The sequence below is a fragment of the Mesoplodon mirus genome (genome assembly GCF_964341445.2).
Source record: "Mesoplodon mirus genome assembly, chromosome: 20".
In the NCBI taxonomy this organism is placed as follows: Eukaryota; Metazoa; Chordata; class Mammalia; order Artiodactyla; family Ziphiidae; genus Mesoplodon; species Mesoplodon mirus.
The window spans coordinates 10,761,175-10,784,054 of NC_138996.1; the positions used below are offsets into that span (position 1 = coordinate 10,761,175).

At 36.4% G+C, this 22,880-nt stretch overlaps 1 protein-coding gene across 11 annotated transcripts in view; it reads right to left on the reverse strand.

The window, feature by feature from the left end:
* Positions 1-22,880, reverse strand: part of LOC309795809 (disintegrin and metalloproteinase domain-containing protein 5-like) — a 136,767-nt gene that overhangs the window by 5,491 nt on the left and 108,396 nt on the right. For 8 of the 11 annotated variants that reach the window (XM_082608573.1, XM_082608581.1, XM_082608575.1 and 5 more), the window contains 3 exons: positions 17,546-17,632; positions 16,678-16,789; positions 1,231-1,393 (listed from right to left, as the gene is read on the reverse strand). The exons of 1 other annotated variant lie outside the window; for it this stretch is intronic. In XM_082608573.1, the coding sequence (XP_082464699.1) occupies positions 1,231-1,393; positions 16,678-16,789; positions 17,546-17,632 (362 nt within the window). The remainder of the gene's footprint in view (positions 1-1,230; positions 1,394-16,677; positions 16,790-17,545; positions 17,633-22,880) is intronic. 2 more of the 11 variants (XM_082608579.1, XM_082608577.1) reach the window with 1 other exon arrangement.

Below are 22,880 nucleotides of genomic sequence, written 5' to 3' on the forward strand. Positions count from 1 at the left end.
AGTGGGGGAATTTAAAAATGTTGAACATTTAAGTGACTATTTGAACGAAAAATGTTCTTCAAAGAAACAGAGTGATTCACTATACAAAATGTCTCCTTCCAGCAAAATAAGACAAAACAAATAAAACTGGTACCATCTCAATATTACAACAAATGCCATCAGCCACCTTGCTTTGTCGACAAAATCCTCTCATCCTCATTTTACATTTACTCAACTTTTACAGATAGGCCCCCTGATTCTATGATATCACTAATTCCTCAGGCCAAATTAAACCAAAACCATAAAGTAGCAGTCAAAAATTTCAGTTAATTTTTCCATATATTTCTACAGATTTCTTTCATTCTCTCATAATATACTCAGATCTTCTCTTCATATCACTTCTTGGAAGGTAAAACTAGAGGTAAATACCTCTCTGGAAGAATACAGTAAATTATGACTAAGGGGCTCAATAATGATGTTTAAATAGTTGTGTAACTGATTACAGATAATATGGTGATTTCATTTATTAATTTGGTGTACCCAAAAGTTTACGACACATTGGAAAGCTATTATTTCACATTTTGTAGAGTTATAGAGAATAATTTTAAGAACATAAAGATTAAATCCCTTGCTCAAGATATCATGCTTAGTAAGATATGCAAGATTTAGGAGTTGAAACCAGGATTTCTGAGGCTAAATATAATTTTCTCACCACGCCATGATGCTTCCTCCTGTCTCCTAACCTGATTAGTATGAATTACACATGTAATTTCTAGTTGAGAGATGACTGGACAAATCAGCAATAATTAGGAAAATAAATATTATGCAGGCAGGTTCACAGATATTATATCTAGTTGAGTGGGGTGTTCTGATAAAGTTATTTACCACTGGTCTGAGGATCTATATCTTAAAATTTTATTTGTTTATTTACTTTTTAAATGCAGTGTTATTTATTCTCATGAGGCTCATGGACACTATGACTATTTAGACAGAACCAGTGGATTAAGAGGCCGAATAAACCTCCACAATACGCTTGGCACCCATATCTCCTCCTCAAGTGATACTGGTGGTAAAATGAATGGTTTTAGTAATGAGTAAAACCAGAGAAAACATGAAAACACCAAGCTAGTTTGAAATGTGTCCCTGGGCCATCCTCATATTGTTTTACCTACAGTCTTAGATTATTCCTGATGAAACTTGACTACTTTTTTCTTGACTTATTTAATTTAATAAGAATAAAAACATATATACCTCTCACTTTCAGGTTCTCCTCTGTAGCATAGCTCCCTTATTTTACTCTGGCTTATTATTATAACAGCAATAGTAATGATGAACACAGGTAGAGAAATGTAGAAAATGAGTTGTAATCTGTGTTTTGGATGACTGAGAGATATCTCCCGCAAAAGCTTTTTACCTAGAATGCAAAGCATCCATTTCAAATTATGTCAGAGATTTTATTAACCAAATCAAAAGGTGGAGGGGTATCATTACCAACAATATTCCCCAAAACTAAAAATTTCATTCACATAGACTGTGAATATAATAAAATCTGAAAACCTAAACTAATATATAAAATGGGCTGTTACTAGCGCTTTACTGATGTTTTTGAGTTTTCAAACTTCCACCATATGGTGATTTCCTTGATTGAAGGTAATGTTCTTTCATGGACCACATATTTAATGCTTGCAAATATTTCTTCAATTCTGTTCTGATACAGGGTTTCCGAGGCTCAAACATGTATATCACAAAGAGTATTGGATTGTACCTGTATGTGAGAATTAAATCTGGGGTATCTGGCATTTAATTTCTCTTACATTACTACAATTTTTTTCCTAAAAATTAAAAATCAGTAGTCTCTAAACTTATTTAAGTTCATTAATCAAATATGTCAAATATGCAGGAATAGGAAATTGTTAAAATGGCTCTAGAATTATTTTATAGAATGCATGGCTAAGCTTGGCTTTGACCCACTTCTGACTGACTAGTGCTAATGTCTACATTTTCCTCATCTGTTCTTGTAGATTCTCAGCTGACATCTGCATTCACCTTTCCAGATTCATAATGCACCGAGTTCTGCTCTCTCCACAACTTGTTGGTATGCTTCCTTTTATTTGATATGAACTGTGACTCTATCACTTCTTTGCCACACGGGAGGAGCTGAGAGTCAGAAGAGCAACTCCCCAGCTACAGTGTGGATGATCGCTGAGGCTCAAAATCCTCCTCTTACTACTGTCCCAGCACTTCTCCCTTTTCCCCCATGTGTTTGTTTTAAGCGAGTTCAAGGTAGGAGCAACATTTTCTTTTTCAGTCAGCTTTGTGCATGCGCTTGGGGTTCCCAGTATCTTCGAGACAAAGATGACATGATATTTGTAATTAGAAAACAAGTGAATCAGATGAAGAGATCAGCCTCTCTGGCCACATACTGCAGATTGATTCTCAGCTATGTGTATAGTCTTCCGGGTAATCAGTGACACCACATGGGTTATTTGAAAATGAATGTAATATATGCCCAGGTGGCCTTGGAAGTCTAAGTAGGAAAAATTGGTCTCGCTTCTTTCGCTTATACTGTCTAGTTTTAACAAGCACTACTTATTTATACCAGCCAACGAAGAATATTTTCTACTAACTCTCCTCTCAGTTTGGTGACCTTCATTAAGTTAATTACTCGGAATCTCCATTTCCCATTGGTTAAACTAGTCCCCAGTAATCTGCCTCAAGGCTTCTACCTCCTTCTAAAGATGCCTCAGGGAATCATCCAGTCATTTAACTATTATTCATGGTTTTTCACCTCCTTCCTTTTATGACCCCAAAGTGTCTTAGCCTTTATGACTCAAGCGTTTAACTGCCATACCAAACTCCCCAAAACATAGATCTTACCCATACCAAACTCTATGGGTAAATATCAGGTATAGAAATAAAAGATTTTTCCCTGGAGGAGCCAGCATGCATCAGTGGCAGCTCCCAAAGCTTCCCTATCCTCCACCCTGTGCCACATTCAGACTGATTACAGAAAACACAGACGGAGAGCTTTGTGTAAAGTAGACACAAGATTGCTCATAGTCATTTCACTTTTGCACTGTAACACAGTTTACATGATTACCCAGTTTCTCCCGCCAGCTATTCCACCATAAATCAGTAACTCCAGGTTTACTTAGAATAATCTATGTATACGGATGAATATATCCTGCCAAAAACATTTTATAGAGAGGGACTCCTGTTATCTTTCTCTAGCAAACACTGTTCATACATGTAACAGTTAATTTTATGCATCCGTTTGACTGGGCCACGATGACCTCAGATATTTGGTCAAATATTATTCTGGGTGTTTCTATGGGGTGTTTTCAAATGCGATTAACATTCAAATCAGTAGACTGAGTAAAGCAGTAGCTTTCTTTAATGTGGGTGGGCCTCATCCTGGAGGCCTTAATAGAACAAAAACACTGACCCTCCAGTGGACATGGGAAGAGTCTTCCTGCCTGAGGTGCCCAAACTGAGACACCAGCTGTCCCTGACCTTCAAGCCTGCCGTCCTTCACACAAACTGCACCATCGGCTCTCCTGGGGCTGCAGGTTACTGACTCACTCTGCACATCTTGGGATTTGTCAGCCTCCGTAATCACATGAGCCAATCAATTCCTTCGAAAACATGTCTCTCTCTCTCTCTCTCTGTCTGTCTCCATACTATTGATCCTGTTTCTCTGGAGAATTTTGATTTTGGTACCAAGAAGCAGGGTGTTGTTATAACAAATACCTAAATATGTGGAAATGGCTTTGGGACTCGTAACGGGTAGTGGCTAGAGGAATTGTGACGCACATTTCCGAAAACTCCGAGATTAATCTGAAGAGACTGTTGGTAGAAACACGGACGGTGAAAGCAACTCTGGTGAGGGCTCAGGGAGAAAAGAGGAGAGCAGAAGAGAAAGCCTACATCTTCTTAGAGAGTACAAAGATAATCATGAACAGAATGGTGGTAGAAATATTTACATGAAAGTTGTTTCTGGTGAGATTTTAGACAGAAAAGGAAAATGATTAAGAAAAGGCAACTACTGCTGTAAAGTGGCAAAAAACTTGGCTAAATTGTAACCTCGTGTTTTATGGAAGATAGAACTTGTGAGCCATGAAACTGGATAATTAGCTCAGAAGATTTCTAAGTGAAATGTTGAAGATGTAGTCTGGGTATTCCTGACTGCTTACAGTAATATGTGAGAGGAGGAGATAAATGGAAGAAGTAAGCGTTACACAGGGAGGTACCAGAACTTAAAGATTTGGAGAATTCTCAGTCTATCCATATTGCAAAAAATGGGAAAACATGTTTTAGAGAGAACATACCAAAAGTGTGGATGGAAAAATCATCTGATAAAGAGACTGTGCATGTGATCCACCTCAGGAAAAGTCAGGAATAAGGATGAGATTACACCAGCAGAAACATTGCCAGGCTGGACCAAGGGGAACAGCATGGGGCAATAGAGCTATGTGGCTGCCAATATACTTTATCCTTCAAGAAAAGAGAAGGACGCGAAGGTGATTCAGAGATCATCAAGGCTTCCTCCCCCATCACAGGTCCAGGAGCTGTCCCCACCTCGGTTTTGACCAGCCAAGCTCCCCCGCCCAGTGGTTGAGAGGGGCAGGGCCACTCCAAAGAGCAGTATGGATGGGGCCTCTATCCAGAGCTGAAGGAGTGGGGTTGACTCTACTGCAGGCTCTGGGGTTATGCTGCTACCCCAATGGGCCTGGAGGGCAGAACATCAACCCTAAGAGGATTATCTTCCAACCTTAAAATCGAATTGAATTTGCCTTGCTAGGTTTTATTTGTATTTACTGGGATCTGTCACCCCTTTTTCCTTTCCAATTTCTCCCTGTAGGAACAAGAATGTCTATCCTATGCCTGTCTCACCTTTGTTTTTTGGAAGCACATAACTTGTCTGATTTCACACGTTCATAAATGGAGAAGAATTTTGCCTCAAGATGAATCATACCTCAAGTCTCACACATTCCTGATTTAGATGATATTTAGAAGAGACGTTGTATTTGGAATTTATACTGAAACGGGTTAAGACTTTTGGAGCTACTGAGATGGGGTGGACGTATTCTGCATAAAAGGAGGACATGAATTTGGGGAGCCATACGATGGAATGTTATGGACTGAATAGTGTTCCCCCAAATTCATATGCTGAATTGAATCCCTAAACCCCAGTGTGATGGTATGTGGAGATGAGGCCTTTGGGAGGTAATTAGGGTTGAGATCATAGGGGTGGGGTCTTAATCTGATGGAAATGATGTTCTTATAAGAGGAGGAGGAGACACCAGAGAGCTTTCTCTCTCCACACACACAGAGGACTCAGCAAGAAGGCAGCCATATGCAAGCCAGGAAGAGAGCTCTCACCAGAAACCAAATTTGCCAGCACCTCCATCATGGGTTCCCAGCCTCCACAGCTGTGAGAGAATAAATTTCTATTGTTTAAGATACCCAGTCTGTGGCATTTTGTTATGGCAACCAAGCAGACTAATAGTGTATTTTCATGAAAGAATGGATGAGGTCATTTATTCCCTAGGCCATCCATTGAAGGAAGGACTAGCTGTGGAACACCAAACAAACAAGTGATTACCAGCGGAGAGTGGGAAGAGGGGAGGGGAAAGGGATTAAAAGGCATAAACTTCTATGTAGAGAATAAGCTACAAGGTTATATTTGTGCAGCACAGGGAATAGAGCCAATATCCTAATAACATTAAATGGACTATAATCTATAAAAACTTTGAATCACTATGCTGTAAACGTGAAACTAATACATTGTAAATTGACTGTACTTAAAAAAAAAACCTTCCTTCCTAGAGATATTCATTACCTAATAGTCTAGAGAATTTCAGGTTAGAAGATGGTTTAGTATTAGAAAATCTTCAAAGGCAATATAAGACACAATATAATCAGTTCAATAGATGCCTTCCACATATCTAATAAAGCCCAAAATACATTCCTGATTTTAAATAAAATTGGGAGAGATAAATATTTTCTCAACAAGATGAATATTGAATCAAAAGGAGCAGCCTTTTCATGAGACAATATTAGAGGTATTCCTAAGAAGTAATGATAGCCTCTTTCATGATGATTTCCTGTTATTCTGAATGGATTACCCAATACAATTATGAAATGAGAGAGAGAGAGAGAGAAGGTGAAATTAACTGAAGAAGAGGAAAGAAAGGAAAATTATTATTAAAAAGGTGTGGCAAAATTATTATTAACTTCAGTTCATATCATTTAAAAAATATAAACCCCCTAAAAAATCAACTAAAAGCCTTTTGAAAATGATGATAGTCCATTGATAAAATGTATGCACAAAAATCAGGTTTCCTATAATTAAAAGTAGCAATTTAAAATACAACAGATCTTCTGATATCAATGTTCAACAAAATGATGATATTCTTAAAAATTAAACTGGTAACTTTTGATCTATAGATCCTGCTATACCCATAGAGATCAAAACCACAATGAGTTATCACTTTACACTCATTAGGTTGGTTACTATAAAAAGAAGAGTTGGTGAGGATATGGAGAAATTGGAGAACTCGTTGATGAGAATGTAAAATGATTCAGCCTCTATGAAAAAGAGTTTTGTGGTTCCTCAGAAAGTTAAATATAGAATTACTATATTATCCAGCAATTCCACATTTAGGTATATACTCAAAGTATTGAAAGCATGGACTCAAACAGATATTTGTACACCCACATTCACAGCATCATTATCCACAATAGTCAAAAGGTGGAAGTAAGCCAAGTATCCATCAACAGATCAATGGATAAAGCAAATGTGATATATACATGCAACCGAATATTACATGGCCTTAAAATAGAACGAAATTTTGACATGCTACAACATGGGAGAACTTTGAAGACATTATGTTAAATGAAATAAATCATAAATAAAAGGACAAATAATGTATAATTCCACTTCTATAAGGTATGTTAAAGTGGTCAAATTCATAGAAACAGAAATTAGAATGGTGGCCTCCATGGGTTGAGGAAGAGAGGAATGGGGAGTTATCATTTAATGAATATAGAGTTCCAGTTCTGCAAGACGAAAGAGTTCTGGAGATGGATGGTGGGTTTACAACAGTGTACACCAATATATTTAATGCCACTGATTCATACATTTAATAATGGTTAAAATGGTAAATTTTATGTTATGCGTATTTAACAATTAAACATATACGTATAAAAATGTATGTGTGTTAGGTCAAAAATATCACTAGAAGTGATTGTCAAGGGTAATGAAAGAAAAATATGCAGAATAATTATAAATTTCCTACAACCATAAGATAAATGGGAAGCCTCATGAAATTAAAGAAATGCGAATGGAATTTTTTTTACTATTGGCTTGTCATAGATTTAAAAGGTTGATAATAACACCTGAAAATCAATAGTAATATATAATATTAGTAGTGGTTAACTTCTGGGGTTAAGATTATATAAAATTATTAAAAGAAAAATTATAATATAAGATTAAATAAACTTGATGTATAAATTTTATATACCAAGTAGACAAGTTAACAAAAATATATGAGGATTTAGATTCTAGAATATGCAAACAAGTAAGTCATACACACAATCACATATATATTTAACTATATTTAATTATGTACATATGTTATATCTTTGCATGTAATGCTGTAAAAACAGATTATACATTCTTTGAAAATATCCATGAAATATTAATAAAAGACAATAAGGTATTGGTTACAAATAAGGCCAGGATAAATTCCATAATTTGAGGTTTTCCCAGGCCATATTCTGTTAACATAAGTCAGTGATATTCAAAATAAATAAAATGAGGATATAAAGCAAACTTGGATTCCTTGGGATCACCATGCCTCTCAAACTCTTTATGCCCCCAAATGCATTCAGCATCACAAGGGCTTCTCCCACATTGAGTCCAGGCCCATCAGCAGCCCAGGGCTTCCTTGACTGGGTACAGGGCCCCAAGGAGATAATTTGGGCACAGAACAGGCAGTCAGCTGGCATACCAGCCCAGGGCTTTCGGGGTAGACCTACAGGTCCCAGAATAGAGGGGATGAATACAGCCTACGGCAGCTGACTAAAAGAAACTAGTTGTATTGGAAGGTTTCCTCTGAGCCCAGGCTCAGGTGCAACCACAGTACTGCCATTTGGACCTAAAGTGGCTTAGGGTTAACTAACCATGATTGTTGGCCTGGCACTGTTCCAAGTGTTGTAAGGAAAGCCTTATATACCAGGGTATCCATTAACAGGATGGGAAATTTTCTGATTTTTAGAAACTGGCTTGGAAGTTTGGAAGGAAAAAACAAAATTCATACAGAAGCTTAAAAAAAATACCCAGGAACTAAAAGCAACATTGTTTTGGTGTCAAGTGAATATAGCATAGATTATCTGCAGTTGCTGTTGCTGTTTTTAACTCTGACTACTGATGTTCACTCTGAGTGATGTGACTTAAGTGTGCAACCTAAGGGTACTGAAATCATTAATGTGAACAGTACATCTTTGACTTAGTCTGTGGATTAACTGTTGTGCTTTGTGTCAAGATAGCACTAATTTTCCATATTGTCAATACTGTGATCTTTTCTAAGAGCTCAGATAATGAAAATCAGAATGATGACAATACTCACACCAGCATGACCCAGACATCACTGAACAAGAAGGCTAAACGACTGCTCCTAGTGACAGATGGAAGAACATATACAACTAGATTAGATACGTAAGTAACCAAACATAGCGTATTGTACAACATGCCAAAAATAATTTGGACCTAGAAATAAACCATGCGTATATGGTCAATTAACATATAACAAAGGAGCCAAAAATATACAATCTAGAAAGGATAGTCTCTTCAATAAATTGTGTTGGGAAAACTGAACAGCTACCTGTAAAAGAGTGAAACTGGACCACTATCTTACACAATACATAAAATTAACTCAAAATGGATTAAAGAGTTGAATGTAAAACCTAAAACCATAAAACTCCTGGAAGAAAATATAGGCAGTAAACTCCTTGACTTTAATCTTGGTGATGATTTTTTGAATCTGACACCAAAAGCAAAGGCAACTAAAGCAAAAATCAACAAGCAGCAAAACATTAAATGTAAAAGCTATTTCACAGCAAAGGAAACTATCAACAAAATGAAAAGACAACCTAGTGAATGGGAAAATATATTTGCAAATCATACATCTGATAAAGGGTTAATATCCAAAATATACAAAGATGTCATACAACTTGAGAGCAAAACAAAAAAAAGTCCAATTAAAAAATGGGCAGAAGATTTGAATAGACATTTTTCCAAAGAAGACATCCAAATAGCCAACAGGCATATGATAAGATGCTCAACGTCAAAAATCATTGGGAAAATTCAAATCAAAACCACAATGAGATATTACCTCACACCTGTCAGAATGGCTATTCTCAAAAAGATAAGAAATAACAAGTGTTGGTGAGGATGTAGAGAAAAGGGAACCCTCATGCACTGTTGGTTGGAATGTAAATCGGGTTAGCCACTATGGAATACAGCATGCATGTTCCTCAAAAAATTTAAGAATATAACTACCATATGATCCAGCAATTCGACTTCTGGGTATATACCCAAAGGAAATGAAAACACTAACTTAAAAAGACACATATACCTCCATAGTCATTGCAGCAGTATTTACAGCAGCCAAGACATGGAAACAATCATCTATCATCCTGACCAAAAAATGTGATACATGTATGTGTGTGTGTATATATATATATATATATATATATATATATATATATATATATATATATATATATATATATATATATATAAATATAATGAAATATTATCCAGCCATAAAAAGAATAAAATCTTGCCATTTGCAAGAACATGGATGAGCCTCGAGGGCATTATGCTAAATGAAATAAGTCAGACAGAGTAAGACAAATACCATATGATCTTACTTACATGTAGAATCTAAAAAACAAAACAAAACAAAAAACAAGCTCATAGATACAGAGAACAGATTGGTGGTTGCCACACATTGGGGTGGGGGATGAGCAAATTGGGTGAAGGGGGTCAAAAGGTCCAAACTTCCACTTACAAAATAAATACATCATGAGGATTTAATGTACATCATGGTGACTGTAGTAAATAATACAGTATTTTAGTTTTTTTCTTATAGTTGATTTCTAATCTCATAGCACTGTGGTCAAAAAAGATGCCTGATATGATTTAAATTTTCTTAGATTTACTGAGGCTGCTTTGTGGCCCAAGATGTGAGCTATCCTGGGAATGCTCAGTGTGCACATGAAAACAATATGTATTCTGCTGTTTTCAAACAGAATGATATATAGATATCAATTAAGTCCACAGGATCTAATGTGTCATTTAAGGCCTGTATTTCCTTATTGATTTTCTCTCTGGATGATCTGTCCATTGATGTAAGTGGTGTGTTAATGTCCCCCACTATTATTGTGTTACTATCAATTTTTCCTCTTATATCTGTTAACATTTGTCTTATATACTGAGATGTTCCTGTGTTGGGTGCATATATATTTACAATTGTTATATCTTCTTAGATTTATCCCTTGATCATTATGTACTGCCCTTCTTTGTCTCTTGTAACAGTCTTTATTATAAGGTCTATTTTGTCTGATGAGTATTGCTACTCCAGCTTTCTTTTGATTTCCATTTTCATGGAATAACTTTTTCCATCTGCTCACTTTCATCTGTATGTGTCTTTAGATCTGAAGTGGGTCTCTTGTAGACAGCATATATATAGGTCTTGTTTTTCTATCCATTCAGCCAGTCTATGTCTTTTGGTTGGAGGATTTAATCCATTTACATTTAAGGTAATTATCAATATATATGTTTTTATTGCCATTTTTTTAATTGTTTTTTTTTTGGTCTTTTTCTTCCCTTTCTCTTTTGTTCTCTTCTCTTGTGATTTGATAACTAACTTTACTGTTGTGTTTGGATTCCTTATTCTTTTTGTGCATGTATCTACTGTAGATCTTCAGTTTAGGGTTACCACGAGGTTTTGATATAGCAGTCTATATTTAAATAAGATTGTTTGAAGTTGCCAGTCTTTTAATTTCAAATGCATTCCCAATATCCTGCATTTGTACTATCTTCTCACAATTGCCGGTTTTGATATATTTGTGTGCAGATTATTTCCTACCTTTACTATATATTTGCCTTTACTGGTGAGCTTTTCCATTCATATATTCCTTGTTTCTTGTTGTGGTCTTGTCTTTTCTGTCTAGAAAATTCCTTTAGCATTTATTACAAAGCTGGTCTTGTAGTGCTGAATTCTCTTAGCTTTTGCTTGTCTGTAAAGCTTTTGATTTCTCTGTCAAATCTGAATGAGAGCCCTTCTGGGTAGAGTATTCTTGGTTGCAGGTTCTTCCCTTTCACCACTTTAAATATATCATGCCACTCCTTTCTGGCCTGTAGAGTTTCTGCTGAAAAATCAGCTGATAACCTTATGCAAATTCCCTTGCACTTTATTTGTTGCTTTTCCCTTGTTGCTTTTTATATTTCCTCTTTTATTTTTGTCAATTTGACTACTATGTGTCTCAGTATGTTCCTCCTTGGGTTCATCCTGCCTGAGAGTCTGCGCTTCCTGATTTGGGTGACTGTTTCCTTTCCTATGTTAGGGATTTTTCAGCTATTATATCCTCAAATATTTTCTCAGGTCCTTTCTCTCTCTCTTCTCCTCTGGGACTGCTATAATGAGATGCATTTAATGTTGTCCCAGAGGTCTCTTAGACTCTCATTTCTTTTCATTCTTTTTTCTTTATTCTGTTCCCTGGCAGTGATTTCCACCATTCTGTCTTCCAGGTAACTTATCTGTTCTTCTGCCCCATTTATTCTGCTATTGATTCCTTCTAGTGTATTTTTCATTACAGTTATTTTACTGTTCATCTCTATTAGTTTGTTCTTTAGATTTTCTAGCTCATTGTTAACCATTTCTTGTACCTTCCCAGTCTGTGCCTCCATTCTTTTTCCAAGATTTTAGATCACATTTACTGTCATTACTCTGAAATTCTTTTTTGGGTAGATTGCCTATCTCTACTTCACTTAGTTGTTCTTCTGGGGTTTTATCTTGTTCCTTGCTCTGGGATATATTCCTCTGCCATCTCATTTTGTCTTTCTGTGATTGTGGTTTCCGTTCCACAGGCTGCAGGGTTGTCATTCTTCTTGCTTCTGCTGTCTGCCCCCTGGTGGATGAGGCTGGTCTAAGGGACTTGTGCCAGCTTCCTGATGGGAGGGCCTGGTTCCTGCCCACTGGTGGGTGGAACTGGGTCTTGTCCCTATGGCAGGCAGGGCCATGTCAAGGGGTGTGTTTAGTGGGAAGCTGTGGGCTCAGGAAGACTTTAGGCAATCTGTTCACTGATAGGTGGGGTTATGTTCCCATCCTGCTTGTTGTTTGGCATGAGGCATCCCAGCACTGGAGCCTATAGGTAGTTAGGTGGGGCCAGGTCTTGGTGAGAAAATGGCAGCCTCCAGCAGAGCTCATGCCAATAAGTATGCCCCAGAACTACTGCCACCAGTGTCTTTGTCCCTGCAGTGGGCCACAGCCACCCCCAGCCTGCACAGGAGACCCTCCAATACCAGCAGGTAGGTCTGGTCCAGGCTCTTATGAGGTCACTGCTTTTTCCCTGGGACCTGGTGCACACAAGACCTTGTGTATGCCCTCCAAGAGTGGAGGTTCTGTTTCCCCAAGTCCTGTGGAATTACTATGATCAAACCCCGCTGACCTTCAAAGGCAGATGCTCAGGGGGCTCTTCCTACCAATGACAGACCCCTAGGCTGGGGAGCCTGACATGGGGCTCATAACTTTCATGCTTTGGGAGAACCTCTGCGACATAATTATTTTCCAGTTTGTGGGTTGCCCACTCGATGGGTATGGGATTTGATTTTATCACTACTGTGCCCCTCCTACCATCTTGTTGTGGCTTTTTCTTTATATTTGGATGTAGGGTTACTTTTTTGGTAGGTTCCAGTATTTTTCTGTTGATGGTTGTTCAGCAGTTAGTTGTGATTTTGGTGTTTTTGTGAGAGAGGGTGAGCTAACTAACGTCTTTCTACCCAGCCATCTCGTCTCTGCCTCCTTTTTTTTCCCTTTGTGCTTAGTCTTGTTTCACTCCCTCATAAGGTGCCGAGTGCAGAGGCTTTGCACCCAGCACTTCAAACCAGAGTGCCCAGTGTGAAACGGCTGTGCCGACATCTCCACTCAGTGTGCAGAAGCATTCAATAATACAGTGTTGCTTATTTAAAAGTTGCTAAGAGATTAGAATTTAAAAGTTCTCAACACAAGAAAAAAAATTTTGTAACTATGCATGGTGACAGCTGTTACCTAGACTTATTATAGTGATTATTTTCCAAGGTATACAATATCAAATCATTATGTTGAACACCTGAAACTAATGTAATGTTATACATCAGTTCTATCTCAATTAAAAATATTTGGATTTGGGTATGGTGGAGAAGGAGTTGTGAAAGCAACATATGGAGATGGAATCTCAAATGTCTGCAGTGAGACAAGAAAGTATTTCTAAGTCAGTCATATTTTTCTGTTTCCTAATGAAAAAAACCAATTGTCTTCCCAAAAGATAGCAATGTTCAAATAAAAATAGCTACCACTGAATTAGTTTGGGTACACCACAAGAACAAAAATATTTTCTCTATTCGTTCAGTTTCTTGATTGCTCTACAAAACTGAGTGAAATTACATTTCTAGATTCATAGATTGCAACTAAAATGCCCAATGGGAGAAAAAAGAGTTATTTTGATAACATCTGTTGAGTCCTCACAGTGAAGTAATGATTCTGTCACATTTTACCAAGTGAATGTGGCAGCAAAATATTGCCCTCAGCTCTTAGGTAATTTGGTTTCCAGAACAGAGTTTCAAATAGGCTTCTGAATTTCTATGAAAATTTTAATAAAACCCTATAAAACAAAAAGATTTTTGCTATCTTGCTCAAATACAAACTAGACTTTGCTCATCTATATGTGTAGTTAGCAGACAGGGCAAATGTAAATTTTTGCAAGTTCCATTCAGTCTATAAATTTCTTAATGAAGAAAAGAAAAAGATCTCACTTGCCAAATGTCCTGTACACCTGGTACACAACACCAAAATGGGTGTGATTTGTTTTCCTGTGATATAAAGGCTTTCATAATGAAAGGTTCAGTCAGTTTCAGTTTCCTCAAAATGCATAAGCACTTACCAAGAATTTGTTTTTTAACTTCACAAAATGGAAAGAAATTGCTTCCTTAAACAAGTGTAGAAGATGAGTGTACTCCTTACTGACCATAAAAGATATGTTAAAATATTTAAGATGTAAAATCTTATTTTTAAAAGTTTGGACAAGAAGAATGTACTTCTCTAATTTTGAAATTCATGGAGGATGAGAATAGGAAAACAAGTGTGTAGTGAAGCAGAAACTTATGTGCTACTTCTCCAAAACAATCTGATGGTCTGTGAAGGGGCCCTCAGGATTACAGAAGAGGATGCACTGACTGCACCTGGGTAGTTCTATGATTTGCACAGGTTGTGACAGCAACTCGTACAATGAAACAATGACTCACATTTTTGGAAAGAAGACTCTGCTTCAGAACGCAAAAACATGTAACCAGAGATGGGCTAGCAAGTTCAGAAGGACCCTCTCAGTTCCTGTATTAAAACTGTAATTTATGTGGAGTTCAACGTAGATTTCACCACTTAAGGTTACTTCTATGCTTTAAAGCATGCTCCCGGAGAAAGAGAGATTTAACACATGACATCCAATGTGCTTTGGAGTGTATAAAAATGATGGGCCGTATAGACGTGGACAGCCTGTAAGACGAATTTAAATATGCAAAGGAGCTGAGTGACAGAGAGGTGGCCTACTAGACTAAGCCTGTAGAAAAAAAGAGAATGGTTTTTGAAGAGCTGCAAAATAATATTTCCAAGCCTGAAAACCTGCTGTATCTAGTAAGTAAGACCCAAGTATCCCATGCTCAAATGCTTTTGCCAAGATACTTAGCTTAATGCCACCACGATGGACGGACACCAGAATTCAGTAAATGTGGGTTTGTTAAAACAAGAGCTTCAAGTCAAAATGAATTTTACATTTGATTCTATTCCATTTTGCTACTACTTAAAAGAAGAATGGGGCTTCCCTGGTGGCGCAGTGGTTGGGAGTCTGCTTGCCGGTGCAGGGGACACGGGTTCGAGCCCTGGTCTGGGAGGATCCCACACGCCGCAGAGCCACTGGGCCCATGAGCCACAATTACTGAGCCTGCGCGTCTGGAGCTTGTGCTCCGCAACAGGAGAGGCCGCAATAGTGAGGGGCCCGCGCACCGCGATGAAGAGTGGTCCCCGCTTGCCACAGCTGGGGGAGGCCCTCGCGCAGAGGCGAAGACCCAATACAGCAAAAATAAATAAATAAATAAATAAATAAATAAAGAAGAATGTCTTACAGGCTGCAAGAGCAGTTCAGAAAAGTATAACTGGAAAATGAAACCAAAAATCAAAAATATGTCTGACTGTATTACGGCACAGAAGGAAGCATGTCAATGCTATTTTCATTAAATATGAGCATATCTTTAATCATTCCTATCATATTTATATTTTTTCTCCTTTCTAAAAGTCCTATGTTTATGTATCTTAAGAATAAACAATAAGATAGCCGTGTAAAATTTAAATATCTAGTAAAGAATTTTTAAGAAGAGGTAAAATAAATTGCTGTATCAGAGGTTACATTATAAAATATTCTCATTATAAAGTATTGCTGTTTTTACTCACATGTTTTATTTTTTAATTGGTTGTTCTATAAACTACTATTGTTCAGCACTGTTTACTAATTCTATTGCTATTTCACTTAAATAATAGCAATTTATGTAACAAAAGTACACAGTACAGAATAATATACAATTTTAAATAAATGCCTATTCTTTCAACATATTTATGTGAAAATAATAATATACGTCTAGTTGTATATTATATGTTAAATGATTATGTTTATTTTTTGGTCTGATACACAGTCTGATACAGCTGTGTTTTAGCTGTCTAAAAAGTTACTCACCCTAGGTATGCCCCCCCCCAATAGTCAAGCTACACATAAGTCTGCCCAGGAGTTCATCATTTAATTGCCCCAAAAGAAAAAGGGTTTGTAAAGGTAGACAGACCTCCTCTTCTCCCAGGTTAGTTTAGGTGGGTTCCAATAACCTTCTGGAACCAGGGACTATCCCCCACCTGTTCCCAGTCTCATCCAGGCCTGCTTGATCTCAAAATACTACTCAGGAACCCTAGAGGGGATATCCTAAAGGGAAATTTCTAAAGATTAGATTGTAGCCCCTAAAATGCAGGAGAAAGGAGTAGCCTTGAAAGATTCTGGTGGCATTAATATTACAATGACTACTAACATCATTTAAAACTAGGAATATATGAGACAATACAAAGTGAATAATCTAAATTAACCAATCAAATTATATGCACTGGAATTTCTACTTTAAAATTTCCTACCACTAGTTACACTTTTTCTTAGACAATGTCAGTGTTGATATAGAAAGAAGAGCTCAAACTTAACTGTCTTAGAGTCTTTTAAATATTACAGGTAAAGTAAAACCGTAGTTGTTGACATTAGTTGCTTTGCAATGTGACTTGGAACCTACAACCGTAATTTACTGTCTTACATATTGTCTTTGATTAATAAAGTTTTAAAGACACTAACCAACTTTGCCCCTGTGTCCATCATCAACACTTCCAAAATCTCCTGCCATCGGCTTGCAGTGAGGAGGAGCAAACCCCATTTTACAATGGCAATTGTTAAAATTGTTGCAGACCTAGAACAATCAGAAAATAGAACAATTTTTATGTACAAAGATGGTTTTCAATAGAGACCAATTAATATTCTACACGTATTCAACAGAGAATTTATTCCAGAGAATTTATCCATTCCAGAGAATTTACCTTAAATAGACAAATTCAACAAATTTTCTCTTGACATTTCCCATACTGTAGAAAGTACATCTGGCTTCTGTTGCCAAATCAATTTTTTGCCAAATAAATTCTTCTCCCAAATAAATTCTCTCAACTCTCCCCACAGCCAGACCAAAATATTGTCAATCACCAGTAAGATGCCTCTAATTATCATTTACTTCCTAGCTTCACAGAAGAGCCCAGACACTAAATTAATGAGCAAGACCAGCAAGAAAATCCTAATGACCTTTATTTACCATTTCCTGCCTTCTCTCTGTAAACATAAGATCATTTTGGTTAGATGGTAACACATAGTGCTTATAGCACATCCAGCCCCCGTATTTACCAAACATCTTCTAGACGTTCGGTAAATCTATAAGGTAAATAGATTTGGTAAATATAGAATCATCTTAACTGTTTCTACTTTATCGTCTCTAATAAACAGTTTGGCAAGATTTCTCAAGAAGATAAGAGTGAAGCTATAAGTTACAAACTGTTAAATGACACCAAGCAGCATGAAAGTGATCAAAAACATTATTCAAATGATTTCTTTAAATCTCCAAACTGTTTATTGAATTGTTCAAAGCATGTTGCTTAAAATGAAAACTGAAATTACTTACTCCTCTTGAATTACAATCTCTGGTAGAATTGCAACTCTGAAAATTGACATGGTATTTAAGTTCTACACAGTTGAATCTCAGACAATACTGAAACAAAGCAAAAGAAGTAAAAAAACAAGTTCAGTCAAACCATCAGATTGTGTGCATAGATAATACACAAGAAAAAAATTCAAGAAAATTCAAGAATTCGTATTACCAAGAATTGGCATAAAAATCCAAAACATAAAGTAATAATTGTGACTGCATTGAAATAAATGTGAAATAAGCTATATGCTTTCAGATTGTAAAGATATAGTCTTTTTTTTTTTTTTTTTTTTTTTTTTTTTTTGCTGTACGCGGGCCTCTCACTGTTGTGGCCTCTCCCGTTGCGGAGCACAGGCTCCGGACGCACAGGCTCAGCGGCCATGGCTCACGGGCCCAGCCGCTCCGCGGCATATGGGATCCTCCCAGACCGGGGCACGAACCCGTATCCCCTGCATCGGCAGGCGGACTCTCAACCACTGCGCCACCAGGGAGGCCCAAGATATAGTCTTATATAAGAAGTTGAAACTTTTATTTTCTTACTATCTAGCACCAGAAGTCCTCTTAGAAAGAGAAATATCTGGAAAAATAATTTGATTAGTCCCTTCAGTTCAATAATTATCTGAGAAGCATTTTAAAAATACCCAGGCCTGGGTACCTCCTGAGACCATTATATTAAAATCTCTGGGGCCAGGGTCCAGGCGATTATCATGTGCAGTCAGGGTTAAGAAGCATCGAGTGGGAGGCTGAGGTATTGAAATCATTGGTATGAGGAGCAAAGGAAGGTAAGTTACTATTTCATATGGGGGAAAAAATGAGGAGAAAGCAAGGATAACAGGTAGTTATATGAGGTAATAGGATAATGAGAGACTCCCATGGGTGAGATGGCTAAAAGGCCTTCTAAGAAAAGGAATGTTTAATGTGTGCATTACATTGTCCTAATTTATGGCATTAAATTGTGTGATCTTTCCCAATTATACAACATTTTTCAGTAAAGTCAATACTTTATGAAAGAGTTTTGTTCTTCGGTGAGTTGTGTCTTTGGATCATAATAACAGGGTATGCAGAAAGAAGAGGATCAGAATTCTGAAACAGAGATTTGAGCCAATATCATTTACATTTCAAGGGGAGAGAGATCTCAGGTCTTATTTGTATCTATATGTTTCCAAATGAGCAAGATGTGACAGATACTTGGATTATTTTCTTGCGCTATTATCAAAGAGCATTATATAAAAATAAATTTGAATTTAGCAAGCAAACCTTGAGACTTTCTCTCAAAAGAAATGTACACTTATTTAATTTTCCAGAGTAGCTCTTGGAATTAATAATTTCTAGGATTAATTAGAACATTAAATGGTTGTTAGATATATTGTTTGTTTATAGGATATTAGAACATTCTAAAAACATTCTATAGTATGCTATATTATTAATTGTTAATACTGTTCTCTTGTTCTTATGTATAACATAAATGATAACTATAATATGTGTTATAGCAGAATATTGTAAAAATAGTATTCAATTTAATTAAAACATTCATCTACCAATCAGAAAAAAATCAGAGTTGATTATAAGAAGTTAAAATCAGTGTAAATTTGGAGGTTCTATTGAAACAATGAATACAATTCAAGAAAGTTGTTACAAAAACATTCCAAAGGAGGAAAAATGCTTGATCATATAATACCTTACTCGTGCCAAACTAGTATTCACATGCGATCTTCAAATGTTAGCTAAAAAATTACTCCCTACAGTGCATGCAAAAGCACTTGATTACAAATTGCAGAACATAAAAAATGATCTGTATAAAAATTATTTAAAAGTAATGTTGCTGTTAAAAAGAGGTGTGGAGATCATTAAAAACAAATATTGCTGGAATATTGCTAATATACCTGTTAAAAATTGTCCACACTTGGGGGCTTCCCTGGTGGTGCAGTGGTTGAGAATCTGCCTGCCAATGCAGGGGACACGGGTTCGAGCCCTGGTCTGGGAGGATCCCACATGTCGCGGAGCGGTTATGCCCGTGAGCCACAACTACTGAGCCTGCACGTCTGGAGCCCATGCTCCGCAATGAGAGGCCACGATAGTGAGAGGCCCGCACACCGCGATGAAGAGTGGCCCCTGCTTGCCACAACTGGAGAAAGCCCTCGCACAGAAATGAAGACCCAACACAGCCAAAATAAATAAATTAATTAATAAACTCCTACCCCCATCTTCTTAAAAAAAAAAAAAAAACTGTCCACACTTGAAAATAGAGAAAATTGGAGAACCATATTTCTTTTCAATGTCATTTTTGAACATTCATTAAAGGACCCATCTAAGGTAAACCTAAAGATTATTTAATTATTTAAGGGAATGTACTTTGTATAACTTGCTAGTCAGTACTGATAAGAGCATAGATTTTGTGAACTTATATGTTAACATAGTTTCTGTCTGGCCAATATGTAAATGAGTTTTGTCTGATTGAAACCATAACCCAAAATTATGGTTTTATTACACTATAGGACATTAGCAGATTTTACTTCGAACCTAACAAGTGTAGTTCAACATTCTTTTACTTAATGCCTCTAAAGTAGGGTGATTCCCAAGTGGCATCAAAAATTTAACTTGGCTGACTCTCCATTTCTCTAAGTTTTTTTCTTCTCATTTTGGTTTTTTGTTGCTTTGTTTTTGTTTCCGATTCTTGACCAAGTCAGTAAGTCTGCCCATGATGTGTATATATTTGTGAGTACTTGTATATATGCATATACACATGTGTATACACATACAATTTTGCTTAGTTTATGTATTACAGAATGGCTATAACGTTGGGTTGTATTAATTAACTTGTTCGTTTTTGTCACTTTAAAAAGAAAATGAGTGTGACTGTAAGGGATTGTATTAGGTGTGTATGAGTTTTTAGGCTGCTAACTAGCTTCTGTATGAGAGGCAGAAATAAATTATCTACCTCTCACATCTTTCTGAAATATAACTTAATTGGGTTAAAAATTATAATTACTACAATTAGGACATGCCAGTAGCAATAATGGCAGAAGACAATTATGTATCAGGATAATAGGATGTGTAATTGCTTCTCAAAAGACAAAACTGTTTTATCGTAATGCTATATCTGGTTGTTTCAGAATATGAAAGAGGACAGTGAAAGTCAAGGCCTGAATGAATATGGAAAATTATAGACATTTTGTGCAAAGTAACCTTGGTTTTGTTGATAATACCTATGCACAAGAAAATAATGAGTCTGAAAAAAATTTAGCAACAATTGTTCAATTTTGGTGGGGTCGTTCATAAGATAATTTTTAAAATATGCTTGTGAATACCGTAAAGCCTCATACTATATTGATGCAAAATTAGAATTTGGGTTTTAAAAATTGTATACATGGAAATTGCCTGTGAAGTATTCAATTTGCTCTTAACAGTGGTAGTACAAGGTTTTTGTTTACTTTCTATAAATTTACCTGGATGGCAGAGATTCAATATTTCACCAGAATAATTTTCTGTGCTTTGTATTATGTAAATGGTTATTTTTTAAAACTTCCCCTTTTTTTTGAAAGAACTAAAGTTCCCTATAATTTTACTACCTTTTCCTATTTTATGTAAGCTCTTGCACTGTCACTTTGATTAACAGGGAGTTAAGCAATTTTTACTAGATACCAATAATCCTTTTTAATTAAGTAACCACCTTGGACAACTCTGGTGATTTTACCTTACCAAGGTCAGAGTCTAAAGTCAAAACTATGGCGCAGTGGTTGGGAGTCTGCCTGCCGATGCAGGGGATACGGGTTCGTGCCCCAGTCCGGGAAGATCACACATGCCGTGGAGCGGCTGGGCCCATAAGCCATGGCCGCTGAGCCTGTGCGTCCGGAGCCTGTGCTCCGCAGCGGGGGAGGCCACAACAGTGAGAGGCCCGCGTACCGCAAAAAAAAAAATTTTTTTTCTTCATGATTTTATTAACACCTAAAACTATCTTTGAGATTTCTGAGATTGCCATCAGAAAATAACAGATTTGTTCTCTTATCTCATAAATATAAGAATGCTAGAAATAATTACAGTTTGTTTGGTATTCTCCATTATTTATTTATTTTTGTAAGATATTAATTTTTTAATGAAAACATCATATTGTAATGGCTTTTTACAAAATAAGAGAAACTATTGTTCCTAATTGCAGTTGGGAAGAATTTTACAATATCTTTCTTTTTTTAATCCATTTTTAAATTTAAGTAGTTAATTTACAATGTTGTGTTAGTTTCAGGTGTACAGCAAAGTGATTCAGATATATATATATATGTTTTCTTTTTCAGGTTCTTTTCCATTATAGGTTGTTACAAGACCTTGAATATAGTTCCCTGTGCTATACAGTAGGTCCTTGTTGTGTACCTAGTTTATACATAGTAGTGTGTATATTGTAACCCCAAACTCCTAATTTATGATATTCTCCATTATTTCCTAATAGATAGCAATGTAAGAGCTGCATAGGAAGAACTGTCAAAGAACTTCAGCCAGCCTTCCCTAGGTTAATTTTAAATGTTATTAATATAAGCATAACTAACGTTCTCAGCATAAATGTTTCATATATTGTACATGTAACAAGAATGGATTGAATGCTTGTAGAAGATCAAGTCCACTTCTCTTCATAATATTTTCTTATCCTCAAGAGAAACTTTGATCAAACTCTTAATAAATAGTTATTATCACACCCCTGTCTTCAAAATAAGAGATTTTGCTTTTCTCCATTCTCATACTATTGATGACTCTAATAAATGAACCATTCAAACTTTTCAGGCTTTTGATCTACTGGTAGTTTCTGCTTTTCTCTAATGTTTACCTAAAGTTTCTGCTTTAGGTACAGGATAGAAACTAGGTCTTCACTGACATGTAGAAAAGATCACATCAGGTATTCTAAACTATTTGAATTCAAGAATTAGACTCACAGGTACAGGATATGGTGCTTAAGCTGATACTGAGTAGACAATTTTAGAACACACCATATGGCTGAATCAGGCTTTATTGGAATCCTTTATATCCAGGAATATAATGCCATATGAAAGCAAACTGTTAACTCAAGATCCACAGGAATAAGAATCAATTATACAGGGCTAAATTAAATAATGAGAAAAATTAACTGTGGTTATACATTTCTGATGATATATCAGAAAGCCCTTTTTCTTTCTTCTTGATGCATTTCTAATCCTCAGTTTATTAGCTATGCTTTTATAAACTGAAATGAAACATTTTAAAACTAGGAACTGGTTCTCACTAGTGCCCCCAAATTCAGAAACAATACATTTACTGTTCCTTCAGTTTTTATGGTAATGCAATTATT